The sequence below is a fragment of the Filicampus tigris genome, chromosome 3, assembly GCF_054856515.1.
Source record: "Filicampus tigris isolate MCC_2025a chromosome 3, RoL_Ftig_1.0, whole genome shotgun sequence".
NCBI lineage: Eukaryota > Metazoa > Chordata > Actinopteri > Syngnathiformes > Syngnathidae > Filicampus > Filicampus tigris.
The window spans coordinates 1086064-1108455 of record NC_141219.1 but is presented as its reverse complement, the minus strand read 5'-3'; the positions used below and the strand labels follow the sequence as shown (position 1 = coordinate 1108455).

Genomic DNA, 22392 nt, shown 5'->3' with positions numbered 1-22392 from the left:
TCGTACAAATGTCTAGTGTCAATAAGGCGGCTATTGTAGATTAGTGATACTGGACTACGGTGCATTCAGACTTGTATACTTGTTCGGGTTACATTGCTGCTACATGAGCGTAACTCTGTCGGAAAACGAGGACCCCGTGTTCTGTGACATGTTTCACATGCATCCCAGGTCAGGCCCACCTTTGAAAAATAACATTATTTTGACAGGCATGAGTACAAAGTCTTAATTACAGTACGTGTATTGTAGTGCACCTTTGTACTAGGGAGAGACCGATTATTGGTGTCTTCCTTTTTTAAAAATCTGGTGGCTGATAATAAATCAATTTCAAAGTTGTTTTTTGCCCAAAACAACTTCCCCTTCAACATGCATTTGCAGGGGTTCCTCTGTTAAAAAGGAGTTCTGTTCCTAAAACGTTGACATAATCCGACTTTGGAAGTAAATTGGAACACTCATAGTCTCAATCACGAACCTACTCTAAGGCAGTACAGTTGTACCTTAAATGACGAGTTTAATCCATTCCATGACTGAGCTAACTAAATGTACGCCATGTCAAATTGTGAGTGAGTCGCACAAAAGTGCTGATGTCATACTTCTAGCTGTTGGTTGTTGTTTTTTTTCTCCAAAATGTTTGAAATCCAAATTGTACAATCTTTGAGCTGATTTGCCAATTGCGGGTGCACTGTCTGACTCGTCTGGGCATGTCTGGTTGTGTGCACGCCGCACTCCCCGCGTCCATTGTTTTAATTGCTTTGGCACAAAGCAGACAAAAACAGGAAAGGTGAGCTCTATGCTGACGTCTTGTCACTGTCAACTTGGGACAGGGTGGAGGGCAGCTCCTGCATTCGAGCCACTCCAAAAAGATGCAGGACATTTGACATGACCTATTATAGTGGCCCAAGTAGATCAACATGCCGTAATCACTTAAGTACAATTGTTTTTGGAGAGGAAACGCTCTTTAGCCAGAACACAACCCCAGCCTCGGCTGTCCTTAAACGTTCAATCCACTGCTGTCAGTTGCAAAGACGCATTTCCACTTCTTTAATCACCGTGGTGGGAGCGTTTAACACAACGTGCCTGTTGCCGTGGCAACATCCATTTTTTTTGCCCTCCGGTTATTAATCTGGTGTGACCACTGATGACTGCTTGCCGCTTGTCGTCAAGTCAGTTAGTATTCCGGAGCGACTCTTTGATGTCAGGACATGAAGAAGAAAAGTATTGTCGTGCAGCGCCATGGGCGAAGCTCTAATAATTGTTTTCTTTAACCATGTCGCCTTTTTGAGGGTTTTAGAGCTAAATATATCCAGCAGTATCAACACGTCTTCTGACCAGATATGTGACCCAGTTCCAAGTATGTGAGAATCTAAAGACGTGTTTTCTGACAATTTAAAGTGGATTCCATGTGTCTTGTGTGTGGGAGACGTGCTTTGATCAAAAGGATCGAGAATTTTAGCGCACTCGACACAATCCGTTTTTTTTTGTTTTTTTTTGTCTCTCTGACATCAGCCTGCTTTGAGAATGGGCCGCTATGTCTCACGCAAGTTCGCAAACTTGGTGTGAGTGTGGTGTTATGTAAATGATCCCAAATGGTAAACAGCGGTGGGGGGCAGAAGTACAGAACTGCTCGCTCACAGAAGATTCTTTGAGAAATAGATAACAAAAGGTTCACTTTGGAAGGTTTAGTTCCACGCTAGATTCACAGACCCAAATATTTGTATCCGTAAGGTCCAAAGTTGGATCAATGCACAACATTATTATCCTTATGGTCAGTCAAATGTTTGTGTTTTTGCACTATCACTTTATCTTATTTTCTTTGCACTGCTTTACACCTGCTATGCATAAATCAATTTCATTTGGAGAGTGAGGGCGGAGCCCACATGCACCCCAGACACTAATCGAACATTGTGTTTTGAAATCAGAGTTGGGGGGGGGATGGTGAGCACGACCAAGTTGTCTATATTTATCTCACCGGGGGCTGCAGTAAGAAGATTTGGCATGGAGGCACTGTCAGGGTAATCTCCCACTCTGCCTCCCTGTATTCAATTGAGAGACACACACAAGTGTGTGTGTGTGTATGTGTGCGCGCGCCACATGAATCGTACTAACTTTCATGCTCTCAAATTATGTCACACTGGACTGGTGAAGGAAGGCTTTGTTTGTGTTTGAACATGCTTGACCAATCGAGATGATTCTCATTATATTGGCTGTAGTGCTTATTTGGTGATGCTGCACCCCGAGCAATAGAAATGTAGCAAACAAGATTCTCAAGCCTTCCTTGTATGCAAAGGTAAATGTCCCAATGCATCAGCTGGAGACATGAGAATTGCAGAAAGATGTGATTGATTGCCTGAGTAACGCAAATATTGGAAGAATCACCTGACCCTTTTGCCCTGGCTGTTTTCAAGGCTCTTTTCCAGGTTGCCGTTGTGTCTAAATGGCTTGCGCACAGAATGGAAGCATGAAGTTGTCCCACCGAATTTCCTTCCAAAGAGCTAGTATCAGATTCTCTGACATGAAATTTGTAGTTGAGGTGAAATTTGGCGGACATGTCTATCTGAAAAAGGCCCCCTGGCGTCTCGTGTCACTAATTTGTCTCAAGCCGTCAGGCGTGACGGGATTAAAACGTCTCCAGGACTCTTGCCTGACCATCTTAGTTTGAAGCAGCCGGTTTGGGCAAATTCGAGGAATCCGAGGTTGGACTTCTCCAAGGGAATCCACTCAATCGTCAACAGATGGACGACTGCGAAATTGCAGCGAATTTTTATTTGTTTATTTTTTATCCATCCATCCATTATCGATACCGCTTCCCCTCACAAGGGTCGCGGGGCGTGCTGGAGCCTATCCCAGCTGTCTTTGGGCATTAGGCGGGGGACACCCTGAATTGGTTGCCAGCCAATCGCAGGGCACACAGAGACAAACATCCGCACTCACAATCACACTTAGGGGCAATTTAGAGAGTCCAATCAACTTAGCATGCATGTTTTTGGAATATGAGAGGAAACCAGAGTACCCGGAGAAAACCCACGCAGGCAGGGGGAGAACATGCTAACTCCACACAGGGAGGCCGGAGCCGGGATCGAACCCACGACCTCTGAACTGTGAGGCCGACGTGCTAACCAGTCGAACACCGTGCCGCCCTGTTTATTTTTTATTTTATTTTATTTTATTTTTTTGCCTATGCCATCTGATGTGGGCGGAGCATGATGTCAAAGTTTGATCATTTCAAGTGATCGCCATGAAAATGGGGACATGAGGAAGCGCTCAAATGTTAGTTTAGTGTGTGTTTCTTTCATATTGACACTGGCCGATGAAGCCTTGCCTTCTCCACTCAAATGATGATAGATCACGGTGAAGATGAAGGCGAAAGCCGATTGCCGCCACGTTGTTTGAATGGCCCGAGTGTCAGCAACCTTGAAATGTTTTGAGCCGATAACTGACGACAGGTAATCGGTCAAAAGCCGATGGTCACGTTTGCCCTTACGCCGTGAACGACACGGATTCTGTTGGATGACGTTAGAAGCTTGTTGTTTTACTTGGCGCCACACCGTTACATGCTCAGAGAGGAAAAATAGAACTGCCCTTTGCTGCAGCTTCATTTTTTTTTTAAATTGCTCTTGAAGTGTGACTTGTAATTTCCATCAGACAGCAACAATATTCAGGTCTGAGTCTCAGGAGTAACAACCTCGTTCAACACGTGCAGTTCCCCCTTTGATTCATCCAACCTTGCGGTTGTGTCTGCTCGTGGTTTTTTTTTGTCAAACTGTCCTTCGGTTGAGAAGTATGGCGCTGCCTGTTGCTTAGCATGATCTTGACAGCGACGATTGTTTTTTTCCCATAAGGTGTTTTTCAAAATGTTTGTGTCCAAATAGCCGTAGATTTCACCCCCAGAATCAGCTTCGTCCTTTTATGAGTGGTATTCTCTCCCTTTCTGCTCCCTGACTGCATGTTCTAATCAGTACTGCGCATACGGCACACAGCCCTTTGATTGGAGCAGATGCGGTGCCGTTAAAAGACCGTCAGTGCTTTCGACTTTGATCGTCTGCTGGCGAGACGTGGAGCTGCTGCTCTCGCTTTCATTTGAATCAAACATGCTCATAAACAAATGCGAGCGTTGAACCGCGCGCCGTAGGATTCTTGTATTAGCAGTACTCAAATTAGCCGGGTGTGTAACGTGAGCATTATTGTGTGCAAGTCAGGCTGAGCAGCTTGCCCAAATGGAGAACAGGACAGAGCTTGCATGATTGTTTGTCCAATGTCCACCCTGCATGGATTAATGGGCCAGCTTATATGAAAGTGCGTGCGTGTCTTCTATCGTCCCATCTGTCTCTGTTAAAATAGAAACACGGTTGTGTTCAAAATGCTGAAATTGGATTGTTTGCCTGGTTTGTTTGTCCTCACATCCAAGTGCCACGCTAGGCTAACAAATGAGCATCACGTTTGCCTTCTTCAGTGACGACAAATCGTCCTACAGCGTGCGCGTTCGCCGTGTTGGCTTTAAATAACGTTAGCTCCCAACGCTGACCGCCGCTCACCATCCTGGAGGACATTTTTCCATGCCACATAACTGCACTGATCTGCTGCTGGCCCGGAGACATGAAGACAGCTGAGAAGTGCGTGTTTGTGTGTCCTGGCCAAAGCAGCCTATTTACAGGCAGGACTCCAGCTCACACTTAGTGGCAGGCGGTCGCAGCCTCCAATAATAAGAAGCCCTAATCTAAAGCTGACCTGTTACGCAATTCACATTTGCCTCGTGGATACAAACAGTGGAGAGGTCGCGGGCACGTGGGAAAAGGAAGGCTCAAGTGTTGCTTTGTGCCGTCGTATAATCCACATCTGTAGCAGGATGCATTTTTCAAGCCTCTTATTTCTTTCACCACTGGTTCGATTGGGAAGGAGAAACCCCCATCTGGTTTGCGGTGATGGCAAGAATCGGCTACACGCAACGCTTGATGAGAAAATATCTCGGCACATTAACAAGAACATGTACAAATTTGAAAACATTTTTTGATTAAAAAAATATTTCTGTATTAACTGCATTTATATACTATGACACATAATTGCATATTTATGCATGATGGCAAGTAGTACAGTAGGTCTTGCCTTCCCTGAATCCTTTCAACAACCTTGAAAAAGGACAACCTCCCTCACAAAACCTCTTTAGTGTACTTGCATCATTCAAGTAAAAGTTTTAATGTATTTGTTGTCATTTTCTGTCCTATTTGTAAATATTGTAAATGCACTGAAGCTTAATTTGAAGAAAATGTCAAATCAAATCGAAATCTGCCAGAAAAATCGCAAAATCGTTCAGCCCGATTGTGACATCTCTCCTGCATTCATATCGCAGCTGTAGAAGCAAGTCCCGTATTAAACCGGCTACATTTTTACACCTAACCCACCAGCAAAGGGAGGATATTGCTCAATGGAATTCTTCAATCAGCTATTGAGAAATTCTTTGAGCGCAATCGGGTGGCCGAAGTGAGTTTCAAGCGCCATACTACGCAGTCTGGTTCCGGCAGGCTGTTTTGCACAAGTATCGACCCCAAATGATGCTCCCTCCTTGGCGGTGCCATTTGCAGGGCAAAAGTGGCTCGAAAAGAAATGCGGAAAAACAAGGCTGTGTAAAAGCTTATTGAGTTGGCCAGTGGCCACTCCCACGCAGAAGTGATGATTCTTATCTACCAATCAATGGACAGTACCAGGTTTAACTCCACCCGACACTGCTGCGATTGATATTCCAATAAAAGTGTGGGCTAGTGCGGGCCTGTCAAATCCGTTGATTGGTTTGGAAACAATTTCTGTGACCCCCTGGTTTGGTTCGTGTTCACCCAAATTGTCATTGTACCAAAATGGTGTCAAAACCAACCACGCGACGTTACCCTCTTTCTGTCTTGGTCACACCGATGTGCTGCTGTCAGTTAGCACATCTGCTAACTGCAAACGCGGTCAACCGAAGACATGGCCGGGAAGTACTGTATGCTATGCCACAATCATCATTTTCAACCGCAGTCGATCCGGTCCTCACCAAAGTTCGGTGCTGTGGTCACGCTGTACTTGACCAAGGCGTGTCAACTTAGTGACAACTACAGTACCTAAAAGGCGCTAATATCAAAGCCACGTTCGCTTGGTAGGCTTCAAAACTTTTCATCATGCAAATGAAAATATTCTCAATTGTAGCAAACTGCACTGCTCAGTGGAAATCCACTTTGAGGGGTGGAGTCTAGCTTTGAGCGCAAAAAGCCAAAAGGACAAGAAATATGACTTAACGACACCCGTCGTTCCAAAGGTGCACCTCCATTGGCGGTCGCTTACACGTTGCAAAGTGACAGCCACGCTGTTTTTGCTCACAGGCCAGTGGGGAAGACAAGTGTACTGCTGAACATTGAACCCTGTTAAGGCTTAATGATTAACAAATAACGCGGATTACTCCATAAATCTCCCAAATAACACAAAGAGCAGAACAAAGCTTTCAACTGTAAATACGATTTGATCACAACAAGACACTTTGGGTTTGTCTCGCTCCATTGATGTTTGCTGCTGAGCGTTCAGCACAGCTCTGGCTTTATGTCCAACGGGAGCTTTGCCGCCAATCTGTCTCTTTGTGCTGTCCTGCATCCTGATCACCTCCCAGCCTCCCTTCAATGCGTGTGCAGTGTGTGTAGGCTTCAGAGGAATGCTTGATTCAAGCACCACGCTCTGAAGAATGACAGCTCTCATCGAAGCGTACGCTGGGCCCCTTCCCCAAACCGTCACTCACTCGGCCATTGTCCAGCTGTCGCGTGTGCAATTCGTGCCCGTACGCATTCAAAGCGTGTGTTTGTGTGTCATTTGTTTGTGTTGACGGGCGTTTTTATTCTCCGGGCGGTAACGTGCGTGCTCCCAATGATTTGTCATCGTGAAAAGCCGCAAAGTGGCGCCCTTGCGTGATGGGTGTGCGTGCGTGCGCGCGCGCGCGCGCTGTAGGCGGCGGTTACGTGCTTGCTGTTCTTTTTTTCCCTTTCATTGCCATTGATCATTTCAGCGCCCATCCTGAGTACTGCCATACGTCATTTCTCGCCTCCATCACCTTTAGCCTGAATACTCCCACAGAAGGACGGTTACGGCCCACTCGCTCGCGCCCGCCCGCCCACAGTCGCCGTATAAATATGGAGGTGGCGATGGACTGTCACCTTCAGCTTTGACCTTTATCGTACAGGTTGGCCTTTATTTCCTCGCCATCGGGCTGGCGTTCAAGCTTTTCCGATTTGAGCCAATCAAGAAAACCATCAAAGTGTTCCACCAGCTGCTGAGAGAACAACCCCCAACGCCCCCTTTTTCCCGCCGCCGCCCCCTCCTTTGTATGTTTTGTGTTGGACTGGGCCTCACTCACTCCACATGCAGCAGCAGCCGCTCAGAAGTGTGGAGGTGGTGTGTCCCCCCCACGCCCGCAGGAATGTGTGTGACTGGCCGGCGGATTTTTTATGCACGGTTAAGACGTGACGTCATTGTTAGCGATATCTCCATGAAATGAGATGTTAAAGAAGCCTCGCCTCATAATTTCCCCCAAATACTGTATTTATGTCTACCTGCTACCTAATCGCTTGACTGCATTTACGTCCGCAAACGCAACGTCGGGTGTGACGTTGTCTCTTCTTCTGCCGCATGCGGGCCACTTTGACGACGCACGTGTTCATACAGCAGACGAGACCGAGGTCGCGTTTATAATGTAATATGAACGCTTACACCAAAAAAATCGGATTAAGACCTGCGGTGTGAACCTAGCCATATTGGCAGTGCCAATATCCATGCTACAGCCATAGAAAGAAAATGTACAAATTGAAACCGTAAAGAACACAATTCAACCATGCCCCTTTTGCATACCATAATAAGACACTCTGTAAATAGGCATTACATTTGAAAGGGGGAAAACAAAGAATAAATACATCGTTATCAAAAATAAAATGGAAATTGCTTCCCTGGGTGCAGCAGCTTGAAAAAAAATTGTGCTGCCAGCGGAGAACTACTGAAACAGAAAATCCGATATATCAACACGGCCCCGTATTACGTAGACCTGCATTCGTTTTTTTCAAAATTGCAAAATCTAAATTTATTTATAGGAAATGTGTAAGTATCCCATCTAGCATCTCTGTTCATGTTGTGAGGGAGCAAAATGTAAAACCCAAATCAGCTGCCAGCATTGTTTGACAGGTGACAAATGTTCAAAGCTTGGCAGCGATCTGCCCTTCCTGAGTGCTCTTGTTTAAATTGCAGCTGCGGTCCAGCCAGATTTTTAAGTATGACTGCTGCGCCTTCCTACATCGGAATGAGAGCTACTGAAAGTCGGTTGTTAGCTCCCTTTTACCAAGCCGCAAATGTTACATTGATAAGCAGGGATGAAGACGCTAACAGTGGTGCATTGACTGCCGTGTAAATGGGACAGCTGGAACGGCGGCGCGGCTTATGCAAAATGCAGATGCTGCTGACACGCCTCCATCGCTGGGCGCCAGATTGCTTCATGAAGCTTTGAGGCGGACCTTGTGTGTGGATAGCCGACTCAGTTTGATGGAGACAATCTCCACGTGAAGGAGGCTTTTGCAAGCAGCGGAAGTTGCCGTTCTTGAGAGCTGATGCTTGTCAGCTGGCCTCATGCGGCACTCGTGAGCTTCCTCTCAGCCTTCTTCTAAAAATACATCTGATTCATCTTACTTTGACTTCTTGACATGCAAACATGTTCTCAAAGAAGCTTTTTGATGTCAATTTAATTAGGATATGGTCATTGCGTTTTCAATAATGCAGTCATTGTCAGACTCGTGCTGCGCACACATAGTTATTTCTTAACGGTTCGGGACTGACAGCACAAGCCAGCTGGACCTTCCTTGGTACAACTGGTGAAAAGATGTTTTTTTTTTTTTTGTTTTTTTTTTGTGGTTGTGTATTTGTCTGTGAGGGAGAGGGCAGACGGTGACATCACCCCTGACACTCAGCTGACATTTGACCTTTTGGAGCAACCAAAGGGCATATTTTTGCCACGCATGCTGTAAGAGCAAGAAATGCTTGAGTTAAATGAAATAGCCAAAACGAATGAGATTTGCCAGCCATATAATGCATCCAAACATTAGAAATGGGATATTTTGTCAAATTGTGTTCACTTGCTTCCAGATGCACAATCCATGTTAGGTCTGCTTTGAAGAGTGCTGCACACAGCAGTGGTGGTCCGTGGTCTACGACGGTTCCGACGTACGACATTTCGAGACCGTGACTGTTTACATGCAGCCAATAAACCTTTCAAAACCCGAATATTGGCAGCAATCAGCTTTTTATAAACCATGTAAACGCCTGCAACAACCCAAATATGCCCTTATTCTGGTTTTTAAAATTCAGAATATCATGCCTGGCTTACTCCCTCTCCAACCCAACGTGTGTGCATGTATGAAGTCGGAATATCCCGAATACACGGGACAGTCTGCGCATGCTCAGCTGCAAGGAATCTTGGTCTTAATAAGTTGTATTAACGGTAGCAAGTAAAAGCGGAATCGACGTCTATTTGCATCACGACGCCCGTGCGTCGCCATTTCAATCGGTTTATTCAAATGCGGGCGTACCTCTGTCCACTCACGCCTGTAAACAGGTTTTTCTGAATGTTTCAGAAATCAGAATTTTGACCTTAACCCGCATATTGGCTGCATGTAAACGTAGTCCATGACTTGCACAGTTGCATTAGCGTACGTCATCACAGGCACACTCGGTTTACAGCCTAACCTACTGTTTTTCATTGGACTGCGGCGCCAGTGGGGCTAAGCGCTACAGAACACGACGACTTCTATTTTGAGCTATCTCCGCCATAGCAATGGAAACCGAGGACCTCCTATCGCACATTTTCAAGTGCGATAAGACTTCTTAAAGGTGGCTATCATATGGTTAATAATACGAGAGCTGTCCCTGCTGACTTTGGGTGAGAGCCAGTCCATGAACTGGTTGCCAGTCAATCGCACAGCACATCATATAGACAAAGAACCAGCGGCACTCACACTTGGGGACAGTATAGAGTCCTCAGGGAGCCAACATGCATATTTTTGGAAAGTGGAAGGAAGTCTGAGTGCTCAGACAAAATTTGTCCGCGCTGCCAGAGGAATACAATCCAGTCATAAAGGAAACAAGTACACGAGCAAAAACGCTCACAAGCATCAATATCAACAGATCCGACTTGGCTGAGGTAACTTGGGCAAAGGAATTTTTCAGCCATTCATTCCTCAGGTCCAATTGATGAGTCGTCTGCCAACTGGCGTGTCACCGTCGGTCCCGAATGTGACAACGCTGACTCTGCCGCTTCCTGTGCTTCATCTAGATGCGACGGAGGAGTTTTTCGAGTATGACGCGGAGGAGTTCCTGGTGTTCCTGACCCTGCTCATCACAGAGGGACGGACGCCGGAATATTCGGTGAAGGGCAGGACGGAGGGGCTGCACTGTCCGCCCGCCCAGTCGGCCATGCCGCCTCTTCACAAGCATGAATGCAGCGATAAACTGCCACAGGTAAGACAACGGCTGTCCTTTTTTATTTGAAACCTCATAAATGCCCCTTGCTGATTCTGTATTGATTTTGGAGAGCAATCGCAATTAATTACACCCCCTCCCCCAAACAAGCCTCTTGTGTGATTCTTTCTTGGGCCCCATCTGCTTTGCGCACCACCATATATATATACACACACACACACACACTTTCAGGTGTCCTCATGTTGACGCACACCAATGATTACCCACCCTCCTTTTGTCCGCGTCAAAAGTGTCAGCAGGCTCAGCGGACCCGTTCGGAGGTGATCCTGCTCTGGAGGAACTGCATCCCCATCATGATCGAGGTCATGCTCCTGCCCGACTGTTGCTATGGTGACGAGTGCCCGCCGAGCGACCCCATCAGCGACCCGGTCATCAAACGAGATGCGCTGCTGCTGGAGAGATGGACACTGCAGCCAGTTCCAAGGCATTTAGTCATATAGTGGCTCGTGCATTGATTACGTTTATTGATGTGTTTTGTTTATTTCGCTTCACACTTCTGACAATCATTGCGACATGAAAGAAGACAGATAATTGTCTGTTTAGTCAAATAATTGTGCATTAAGCGTGTGCCACTGCGACCAGCGCCTATACAAAGAAGTACTCTTAAAAACAAAATGTTTTAAAACAGTTCTGGTTGGATATTTTGGGATCCTGTAAACTGGAAATGATATCAAACTGAATCAAAGGGTCCAGGAACTTTTAGTTCTTGGTACTTGTAATTTCAGCAGAGCTGGGCATCACCTAACCATCATAAAGTTCCCGTCTGCATATTTAGCCAACCCACGTGGTCCCAGTCGGTCCGAGTGACTTAACCGGTACCGCGTCACACTCAGGTGCCGCACACCTGACACGCTGCCAAATAAAGAAAAAAGAAAACAGTGTTGGATACCTTTCGGTGTACATTAAGTTCTCGAAGCCGACGAGGGACGGACTGGGACCACGTGGCTCGGCTAAATATGTAGATAGAAACTCTCTGACTGTTAGGCAAAGCCCAGCTCTGAATTTCAGGTTCTTAAAGTTCCCAATCAGTTCATGAACTACCCAACTTGATGGACCTTATTTGGACCCTGCTAAATTAGCCTGGACGTGAATTTAGACAAAGGTTCCCACAGGCCAAACATACATTTGTCTGCCAAAGGTTCCGATGATGGAGATGGAAATGTGCTAAACCCAAATGATACCGCACAAAGTCCAGATTAATTTCCTGTTCATTAAAGATAATGACAGGAATTTAAATGAATTCAAAAAAAAAAAAAACGCGCATTCAATCCGAGATAAATACCTTGGCACCCACTAGGTTCATTAGCCTGGAAAGTTGGCCCACTTCTCTGCTCGCTTTTGTTGAAAGAAGTCGTGAACACACATCCCTGGGCGGTTTTTCATTAACCCGACACACTGACACATTTCCACTATTTCAATTTGTTGTTTTTTCCCCCCCTTTAAATAGAAGCGGTGACCGTTTCATTGAGGAGAAGACTCTGCTGTTGGCCGTGCGCTCGTACGTTTTCTTCTCGCAGCTCAGCGCCTGGCTCAGTGCCTCCCATGGCATCGTCCCCAGAAACATCCTGTACAGGTTGGCTTCCACCCTTGCCTCCAGATGTTGACCCCGGCGGGCGGGAAACGTTTCGCCTCAAGTGTATTTTCACATTTAAGATGAAGGCTCAAGTGTAAGCGTGGCGTTGCTCCTCTTTTCAACAGAATCAGTGCTGCCGATGAGGACTTGGTGTGGCAGTTCTCGCAGCCGCCAAGCGAACACATTTTCCCTGTGCCCAACGTGTCCCAGAGTGTTGCGCTGCAAGTGCGGGTCCAGTCGCTGCCCCGCCAGCCCACCTATCCCACCTTGGCGTGCAGCATCCACACCGGCCTGCCCCCGCTCTACAGCAAGACCCCCGAGCCCGACTTCAACAGCCATGGTGGCCTGCCCGCCCTCCGGAAAAGCCAGGAGCCCAGCAAAGACACCCTCCAGCACAGCTCCAACATGTACAACAAGAGCCCCGGCTCCATGACGGGCCTCCTCCTCAACGGGATGCCCGTCCCCAATCTTCCCATTAACGATATTCCCATTAACAGCCTTCCGCACGCAGCCACGGCACCCCCCTACAGCAAAAAGAACCAGGAGCCGGGTGAAAGCCACACCTATCAGAACGGAGAGCTTCCGCGCGTCCCCCAAAGTCCGGATCCCCCGCTGTTGCGCCGATCCCCCCGCTCGCCCGCACCCTCACGCTCCCATTCGCCTTGTCCGCTCTCGGGAAAGTGGCTTTACTCGTCCCTCAACGGTTCATCGGACCCGCCGCCGTTGGAAGATTACGGGTGCGGCAACAACAACAACGGCGGCGGCGGCAGGGCAAAAGCGCCTCTCCCCGAGCCGCTCCGAGCCTTGAAGAGTTTCTCCTTGGCCGAGCCCGCCCGCTGCCCCTCGCCGCGGCCCGCCGTCAATGAAACCAATCCCCTCATCGGCTCGCTGTTGCAGGAGAGACAGGAGGTTATAGCCCGCATCGCACAGAGGCTCAACTTCTGCGACCCCACAGCCCCGCCGCTTCCCGCAGCCCTTTTTGCCACGGACAACCCTCCCAAAGCCACGTGGGGCAGTAGCCATGACGACACAGCCGCCAGTAAGACCAAAGAGCCAGAGGTACCGCCCTATGAGTGTGTGGGACATGCTTGGCAGACCCCCTTCCGCACACCCTCCAGCGGCACATCTTGCCACAAGCGGGAGAGCTCGTCCCCGAAACCCGCGGCCTGCAGGAAACTGAGGCTGGCTGAGATGAGAGACGAGAGCGCGGACAGGCAGCCAGACGGGGAGGGAGAGAAAAGCGGCGAGAGCGAGCGAGAAGGCTCCCTCATCGCTCAGGCGGTGCACGACATTACTCGACTCATCCAGGAAAGACTGTCCGTCCCCTCGCTGTCGCCCAGCCACAGCAGGTGCGGCAGCCCTCTGCGCCACACGCACACAACAACGGTCACGCACACCATACGCACGTACTCGCACCCTGCACACGCCTCGCGCGATGGCCGCGCCAATGGCCACCACCAAACTAGCAGGGGCCCGCGCGCCGCCGCCCCACACATGCCTCTTTGCACAAACAAAGCCCGGCTCGACCCGGGGACCGATTGCCATTCTCCTCGGGCCCAAAATGGCGCCCACTTTACACTTGAAGAACCTTCGCTCAGAGGCCAGCTGCACGCTGGTCCACGTTTACAAAGTCCCACCCAGGAAAAGCTCACAGTCCACACAACCAGCAGTCATAGTTTCCCTCCCCCCCTCGAGAACGGGCCGAGAAGTTCGCCGCCCTCGGGCCAGACCTGCAGAGCGTCCAGCCTCAGCTGCGCCGCAATCCAAAACCACGGCAAGCCTCAGTCACCCACGCGGGCTGACGCTTCAGCCCAGGATGAGAACCAAACACCGAGACCGTCTCCACACATGACCGCCCCTCACACTGTCCTGGTAAGAGACGCTTGATTTGAGCTTTTTGCCCAACTCTGCCTTTATGAAAACTCATTTGCAGGCTGTCAAACCCAGTCCAACACTACAGGTGGCGCTATAACCACAAACGAAGGCCATTGTACCCAGTCAAAGGCCCTAAGAAAGGCATTCCCAAAACAGACACACTAACAATGGCCGAGTGACAAAAAAACGGAATTGTACTCGTGGGCCCATTGTACTGCATGACACATCTGATTGATGCTTTTTTCACTGGCACAAGGAGGTACTATTTCTAGTACCTGCTCAGTTTGGTTTCAAGTGTGTCGTGCTGATACCGCACGGGCCATGTAAGCATCTATCTTAACATTTCAGTATGAAGTGAATCCTGCTATTCGAAAATTAAGCGGGACTGAGTCCTGCTGCGAATAAATGCGAGTTATTGATGTGCCCCCAAAAAAGGGGTTTGTAGTTGGCTCTTATCATGATTATAGCGACAGTGGTAACAGTGGTTCATCGCTCAGGCCTTTCGTAAGCCCCAATTGTTGTTGTTGTTGTTGTAATTGGCTGTTGATGCCATCTCATGTTGTCAAAGCAAAGCTGATATTGTTTCTTTGTTCCTTAGCACAAAAGCGGCAAACTGTGAGTTTTTAAGCAGATAACGGAAGGCGAATTTGCGAATGCCGAACCGCAAATATGCAACTGTTCGGCATACACGGCTAGAAATCACAAAAAATAAACGTACGCGTTCGCGTAGGCTTATCCTGTTTCTGTGCCAACGGTCTCTACTTTGACGCAGCTGCTCATTTTTGTGTTGCCCTCTCAGTGAAAATGCGTCTCCTCACTGAGAGGTAAATACAGTTGTTCTCAGCCTTTTTCACTGTTTCCAGACATACTATTTTGAAGTTGAAAAAAACCCAACTGCACTGTACTTCTGAGCCAAGCTGGAAATGTGCAGTGGAAAAGCGGCAATAGTTGAGTGGAGTCACTCAGGAATATCACCCTGAATGTGAAGCAAAACCAAAAAATGATCTTGTGTTTCTGCGTACTCTGATGTCATGCAAAGGTGTAAACGACAACAACAAGATACGTAAAACTGTGACTGAAAACACAGTGTGCACGTGGAATAAAGGTGGAAACGCGTTAAGAAATGATTTTTTTTTTTCATGACTACCTCAGTTTGTGAGTGCTTATGGCCTTGACCAGGCAGGACAAAAGTGTAAAAAAAAAAAAAAAAAAAGATTCATGGTGGTGGAGAACATGCTTTGAAAGACACTGCAGGTTTACTGGCAGATGCTTTCACCTCTCTTGTTTCACTCTCCAGCGAACTCACGGAGCCTCCCCCCTGGGGCCCTGCAACGGCTGGAGGAAGCAGAATCGCCACTCGTTAGATGCCACGGCCACCAAGGCCTTCCACCCCTGCACGGGCCTGCCCCTGCTCTCCAGCCCTGTACGAAATCACGCACGCACGCACTCACAGCCTTCTGGCAAACGTTTGCATGACTCAACACAACGACACTTTTTAGCCATGATGCAGCATCAGTAGTTCCAGTGCGTGCGCACGTGTCATAACATGGCGCTCAGTAGCCATCTGTGACGTTACTCACAATGCAAGTCATTATCAGGGAGACTTTGAAGTATCTGGCAGGACGACTACGTAGTGACGCGCACGCTCACACTCAGGCTGCATGATTCACCCATACCTCTCAAAGGGAGGTAGCCGCCGGTCTTAGCACAACAATGCTCCATCTCATTTGCATCTAATCACCAAAGCTTGCACAGCCAGCTATATTGGTACGAAGCCATACTTCCGCGTCACGTCCTGTGTGTCTCCGACAGGTTCCTCAGAGGAAAAGCCAATCTGGCTACTTTGACCTGGACACCTCTCTGGTTGGCTGTAAAGGTTTGCCTTGGGCCTCTGGGAAAAGGTAACCCCTGGATCTTGGCTGTGAAATCCACTTAACTTGCATGTCAACATGGTGCAAAGACGTATATTTAGCCTGGCATCTTGGAGGTCGCGATGGACCAAAATGTGCTGGTCCGTGTTTCTTGGAGGCCGCCACAGATTCTAAACCCAAATTGAACATCTGAACATCACGTTGTGCTCAAAATGGCAGCCAGAACAGAACTCAGGGAGCTCAGCAGCAACTGCCTACTCAGTGCACATGTGGGCGGTGCGCTCTGTGCCGCTTTCGATGCAGCGGCGACATGCAAAGTTTATTCTTTAAGCTTGAAATCAGTCAGCACTGCTTTATCCTCTTTATAAAGGCTTTCCCAATGTTTCCATCATCTGGAGAGCATTTTTGTAAACTACGAGGTTCAGCAATGTATGAGTTGATTTGACCTCAGCAGTTTTGGCTCAGAATGGGTGTCACCTCGTCACCTTCACATTCCTTGATGTGGTGGACAGGTCAATCAAGTGCGTGCGTGCGTGCGTGTGTGTTTTAAATCCTCAGGGTGTGCCCCAAGGGAGATGAGTACACAGATGACGCTCAGCAGCTGTTTAGTGCAAGTGCTCCACCTGCAAGTCTCAGTCTACTGGGGAACTTTGAGGTAAAGCACCAACAACACTCATCTATCATTTAACGAATCCATTCGTGGAGACGTTACGCATTTCAATTCACAATTTCAAAAGGTTCCCATGTGTCTTCATGAAAGGTTTCTGTCAAAGTACTCAAAAGATCAAGAATTACAACACTTGTCACACTGGCTCATGCAAATGCTGAGTATGTTTTTTGTTAACAGTGATGACCGGGGTGGGGCTAAGGCAGACATATTATCAGCGTTTTATCGAAAAACGTGCTGCAACAAATCGGGTGACTTTTTGTGGTGGTATTGGAGACTCTGAGACTCCCTCCGGAGCAGGAGATGTGCACCTCTTTGCGTCCAGCCTGCAAATGAGTGCTGCTTGTGTGGACCACCTCAGGCAAATTTCAGTGTAACATGACTATTTGGTAGAATTAGGAAGGATTCGCTCACAGACATATTTTCATAAGTAGGCACCGAACAAAAGATTTCATACTTGATGGGTTGACAAGCATCCACCAAGAGACCAGAGACCCAACTCTTTTCCATAATATGTCCCTTGCTTTTATGGCTAGTTGCCCCTTTTTAGCCTCTTCATGTTGGGCTTTTCCACTCTGTCACTGATCCAACTTGTCCCATTCGCAAACATTGACCCAGCTAAATGCATTGCAGAAATCATACGGACCCACATTTCACCTGCACTTTTGGATGCTCTACAATAGTCTTAGTTGAACCTGCGCAGCTTTTTGGCAACTTGTCTGGTCCTTATAATAGACAATGCATGCACACATTAAACACACAACCCAATTGCGTGCGCTCCTGACTCCTCCCACGTGACACGACTCATAGTTTAGTCACGGCAGCTTTGCAAGTCAACCACGTGGGTTTGTGTGAGGATATGGACACTGAACTGTAGTTGGGAATTAGAACCCATAGTGTACATCCATCCATCCCTTTTGTGCATTTTGAGACCATATAAATGGTGTGTTTGATGTGACCATTAACGGTGTTTTCAAATTGGACACTTGTCAGGAGTGTGTGTTAAACTACCGCCTGGAGCCTTTGGGGACGGTGGAGGGATTCACGGCCGAAGTAGGTGCTAGCGGGTCCTTCTGCCCCAGTCACCTGACCTTACCCGTGGACGTGTCATTCTACAGCGTCTCCGATGACAACGCCCCCTCACCTTATATGGTAAAACATCAGTGACTATGTTTACATGCAGTTAATATTCGGGTTAAGGTCAAAATTCCGATTTCGCAGTCATTCAGACTAACCCGTTTACATGGCTTGAGCGGACAGAGTAACCCCCCGCATTTAAATAACCCGATTGAAACGGCGACGCACGGACGTCATGACGCAGTGATGCGTCATCTCCGCTTCTTCTTCCGATTCCTTCCTTTCTTCCTCCTCCAAAAGTGTGGTGTTGTACTTACTCTAGCTTTCGCCATGTTTTGTTTAGCTTTCGCCATGTTTTGCTTATCGCTACTTGTGTATTTCCGGTGGGTTGCGCGCCAAACACGGCACATGCATGCATTTCCTGTACTACAAAGATCAAGATTCCTTGCTGTTGAGCATGAGCAGACTGTCCCGTGCAATCGGGGTATTACAACTGGCTTTTACACGCGCGCATATGCGGGTTAGAAAAGGAGTGACACAGGCATGACATTTGGAATTTTAAAAACTGGAATAAGGGCATTTCCGGGTTATTGCGTGCGTTTACATGGCTTTTAAAATCCTGAATACTGCCAATATTCGGGTTTTAAAAGGGCTATTGACTGCATGTAAATGTAGTCAGTATTGATTTGTATGTATAATACACTGTCACTGTTTGTTGTGTATGTATGAGTTTGTTGTGAAAGGTTTTTTTTTTCTCTATTTACTGTATGATACCATGGCAGTGCTCTGTATCGTTCACAGGGTGTGATCAACCTGGAGTCGCTGGGGAAAAGGGGCTACCGAGTACCTCCATCAGGAACCATTCAAGTGGTAATGGCACTGTTTAAATGCTTGGGGGGGGGGGGGGGGGACATTTTCTTAGCACATTGGCGTAATGTTTCCCACCTGAGTACTAAGCAATGTCCATAGCAAGTCAGGGGGTGGGAGACCCCTAGTGGTGATTCCATCATCAAAGTTTTGTGTTTGGTCACAAAAGGAGGACAAAAGTATACATTAATGTACTACGGGAGCGTATTACTGCCACAGCAAAACAACAACAAAAATAATGTTAAACTTATGACGTCAAAATGTGAAACTTAACATGTATAACTTGATTATGTTCAAACATGAAACTGATCATGTTAAAACGGTTTTGCTTGCGCATTGGCGTAACACAAATTAATTATTTCCTGTTCAGGTGCCTGGCGGAGTCTTATAAAATCATTGTTACTAGCTACGTTAACTACTAAGACTGTAGAGAAAATGAATAAGGCCAAGTGTTTGAAATGATGCAAAATTGTAAATGAAGTCACACACACACACACACACCTAAATATGTACTCCACCAGTGACTTGAAGCAGAATAATTGCTTTGTTTTGTTCCGCTGAATGCGGAAGCCAAACTCTTCACGTTATCTCGTGAAACCTTTTTTTTTCTGGGGTGGCACCAGTACACTTTCATACATTAACAGCTTATGAGACCTATGACTTATTAAATATTTGGACCCCTTTTGGCTCCCAAACTCTTAATTCTTCATCCCACCAAATTTTGTGGCAAGATTTTGTCCAAGTCAGGTTTTGGCTGAACGTGCACAAAGCAAGTTCCCATGGGGCATACTTGGATGAAAGTGGTGTGGGAGAAGCCCATCAAACACCTTTGGGATGAACTAGAACAGAGATTGTGGGCCAACAGGCCGTCTCTCAGGTCCAAAAAGTCCCCACAGACATACACGACATTTGAAAGTCTTCCCAGACGAGTGGGACAGTTCTTACTTCAAAAGGCAGAGAACAAGCCTCATTTTTCTTCCATATGCACTTCCTGTCAGTGCAGTGACTAGGCTTCCTAATTCTTTTGTCCACAAAGTGTGTATATGGTGTTCTGAAAAAAATATTTCAAGAGTGCAGTGAGATGCCGTGGGATTTATGTCTCACGCAATGTTCTCGGCTCACCGCAGACCTTATTCAACCCGAACAAGACGGTGGTAAAGATGTTTGTGGTGATGTACGACCTACGAGCCATGCCAGCGGGACACCAGACCTTCCTGCGCCAGAGGACGTTCTCCGTCCCCGTCCGGCGGGACTCGAACCATCAGATCAACAGGAAGCCTCTCAGTTTGGGCCAGGCGCGCACTCTGCGCTACCTCGTTCATCTGAGGTGAGGTGACTTTTCCAAAGAAGCTCTCAGAGCATCTTGTGCACGACTACTTATCACGCACTAATAAACATTAGCCGACACTTAAAGGTGACATTCTGCATTGTTTGCACAAGGTAAAGTGTTTCCCTTGTGCTTTAATAAAGTATCAATTTGACATGTACAAAGGTTAAAAGCATTATAGCATACTTGATATCCACTTGTCATACTCTGGTTCAAATCGCGCTGTTTGGCACGTGGTTGCGTCTCATGCAAATGGCCAGTACAGCTTTTGTTACCATAACCACTGGGTTGACACTTGGGCATTGTGGGTGAAAAATGAGCGGCAACTCGGTATTGCCAACTTGGCAACTTTTGCAGGATACATACAATATTTGTCATACCCTTCTAACTTTTCAAAATAGCGAGTAGCAAGACTTTTAGCCACCATTTGGGGTGTTAATGGAGACTTCTGGAGACTCACGCCACAAATGACTACTTTTGTCTAAATTGAGGTCCTCAAATCACTTGGACATAGTTCCGTAGCACCATGATTGCTCCAAAGTCTGACCGTGAGTATGCAGGGGTCCACTGTATAACCATAAGGCCCACCCTCCCAATAGTCAGTTCACAGTCCATTTGCCAACTACGGTAGTGTAGCGATGTGGCTGGCGCATGACTTCACCAGACACAAAATACCTTGCCCGACATTCGACTACGTGCTTCTGATCAGAAGTTATTGCTGGTGACGCTGATGGCTAATTTGTCGTTGACATTGCTTGGCAATGGCAGATCTTGGGTCCGGTCGGGTCGGGTCGGGTTGCTCTGGCGGCGTTACGGGTATGTGGTTAACGTGAAAAATGTCATCTTCGCTTTCTTGCCCACTAGGTTCCAAAGCTCAAAGTCTGGCAAGATCTACCTCCACAGGGACATCCGTCTGCTGTTTTCTAGGAAGTCCATGGAGGTGGACAGCGGTGCTGCCTACGAGCTTCAGTCATTTACCGAATCCCCCATCGACCCGCCGTTCTCGCCCCGCTGCTGACGCTCGAGTAGCTCCCATGACCGCCCCCCCACTCCACCTGGCAGGCGGTAGCCGCACCTCCGTGCCAGCCATGAGTCATTGTGTCGGCCTGTGACTTGAGAGATTGAAGGACAGCAGATGATGGAGTGCACCCCCGTGCGGGACGCTTGTCAGAACGGAATTGTCTGTTGGCGTGCATGAACTTTGTTGTGGCTCACAGCTGGAGTGTGCAGGCTTTTGAGGTCCTGCTAGAAAATGCCTTACACTATTTAATAGGTCATTCTTGATGTATGTGTATCTAGCCCACCCCCCACTCCTGCGTCTTGCAGGAGAGTCGAGACCAATGATTGTCCACAGGACCAGTTGGACTCAATAATTTTGCGCAGTTTGTGCACCAGTCCCTAAACAAGATTGTTGATTTGGACCTCAATGTGACACACCGAATACATGTTGAATCTCAGTTACTTGACAAATGCAATACATGGCCTTTTGAATGAGGAAAAAAGAAATCCCACTTGTTGACACACGCTTGAGTTTCAAAGTAAATTAAGCCTAAATTGGACTCAATAGCCCCTTTTACACAGCTTGGTTTCGACAGCATTTTTCCGCACTGGGTTTTGTGTAGAAAGGAAGTTAGGTGCCAAATCCTTCTGTTACGACCCTTGACGCGGATATTATGCGGGAACTCTGTGTAAAAGAGGCTAATGATTCCTGAACTTGGAGCAGCACGTGTGGGAAATGGGCTGCAACGGACCGCCTTCCGGTCATCTGACCTCGCCCCCACCGCCACGAAAAACAAACAAACAAAAGGACCACCGAAGACGTCGATCATGCAATCACACTGAATTAAAGTGAACTGATCACGTCAGAAATCATCAAGAAATGCACTGTGGATTTGTTTTCCCCCCATGTCCAACCTGGAGAAGAAACAAAGCGAAAAACAATTGCCATATTTCTTTTTGTACTGTTACAAAAACCACTTTGTTGGAAGTGTTGCAATAGAGAAAGTGTAACCTCAGTTTTAAGTGTTTACTTTCAGTTTACCTAACCATCCTGTTTATTTAATATTTAAATTAATATTTCTGTTTCTATTTGTGATGTCTGTCATGCCAAGATGATTTAGTGTAAACTGTATATCATAGTATTTTTGACATTAATATTCAAATCTGAAAAAAATATATCTATATCTTCTAAAGCAATCTTTAAATCTGCTCTGTCTCTTGTCATTTTTTTACTACAGGATTAATAAATCTGGTAAGTGATCATTTCACATTTCATCATTTTTAAACTAGTACACCAAATATCTACACGCGTGCTTTAGCTAACAGCCTAGTAATAACCGAATACTATTACAACTAAAGACTAAATTTGAATTCCGATAAAGAATTTGAAAAAATATATATTTTCACCCTCAAATCAAATAATTAAAATGATCTTGTGGGAGGAGGATTTGAGGTCAAAAGGATGAAATCTCAGCAATTCATGCGGAAGATATATTGTTTGAACGAAAGTAGACTAGACAGGTTCTATTAAATCACAATACTGTATTTTATGATAAAAGCAATATAAAAATCAGCCAAGGTGATCTTCTATGTGTCCTACAGGTTTTTGAAC

At 47.0% G+C, this 22392-nt stretch overlaps 1 protein-coding gene across 1 annotated transcript in view; it reads left to right on the top strand.

Annotated features, from left to right (window-relative positions):
* The window catches only part of atosa (atos homolog A), a 36751-nt gene extending 14762 nt beyond the window's left edge, over window positions 1-21989 (top strand). Inside the window, exons 2-12 of the mRNA XM_086025600.1 lie at window positions 10319-10503; window positions 10755-10948; window positions 11972-12097; window positions 12223-13969; window positions 15270-15395; window positions 15785-15873; window positions 16402-16498; window positions 17504-17662; window positions 18389-18457; window positions 19582-19781; window positions 20646-21989. Of these exons, the coding sequence (XP_085881726.1) occupies window positions 10319-10503; window positions 10755-10948; window positions 11972-12097; window positions 12223-13969; window positions 15270-15395; window positions 15785-15873; window positions 16402-16498; window positions 17504-17662; window positions 18389-18457; window positions 19582-19781; window positions 20646-20799 (3146 nt within the window). The 3' untranslated portion in view covers window positions 20800-21989. The remainder of the gene's footprint in view (window positions 1-10318; window positions 10504-10754; window positions 10949-11971; window positions 12098-12222; window positions 13970-15269; window positions 15396-15784; window positions 15874-16401; window positions 16499-17503; window positions 17663-18388; window positions 18458-19581; window positions 19782-20645) is intronic.
* The last annotated feature ends 403 nt before the right edge of the window (window positions 21990-22392 follow it).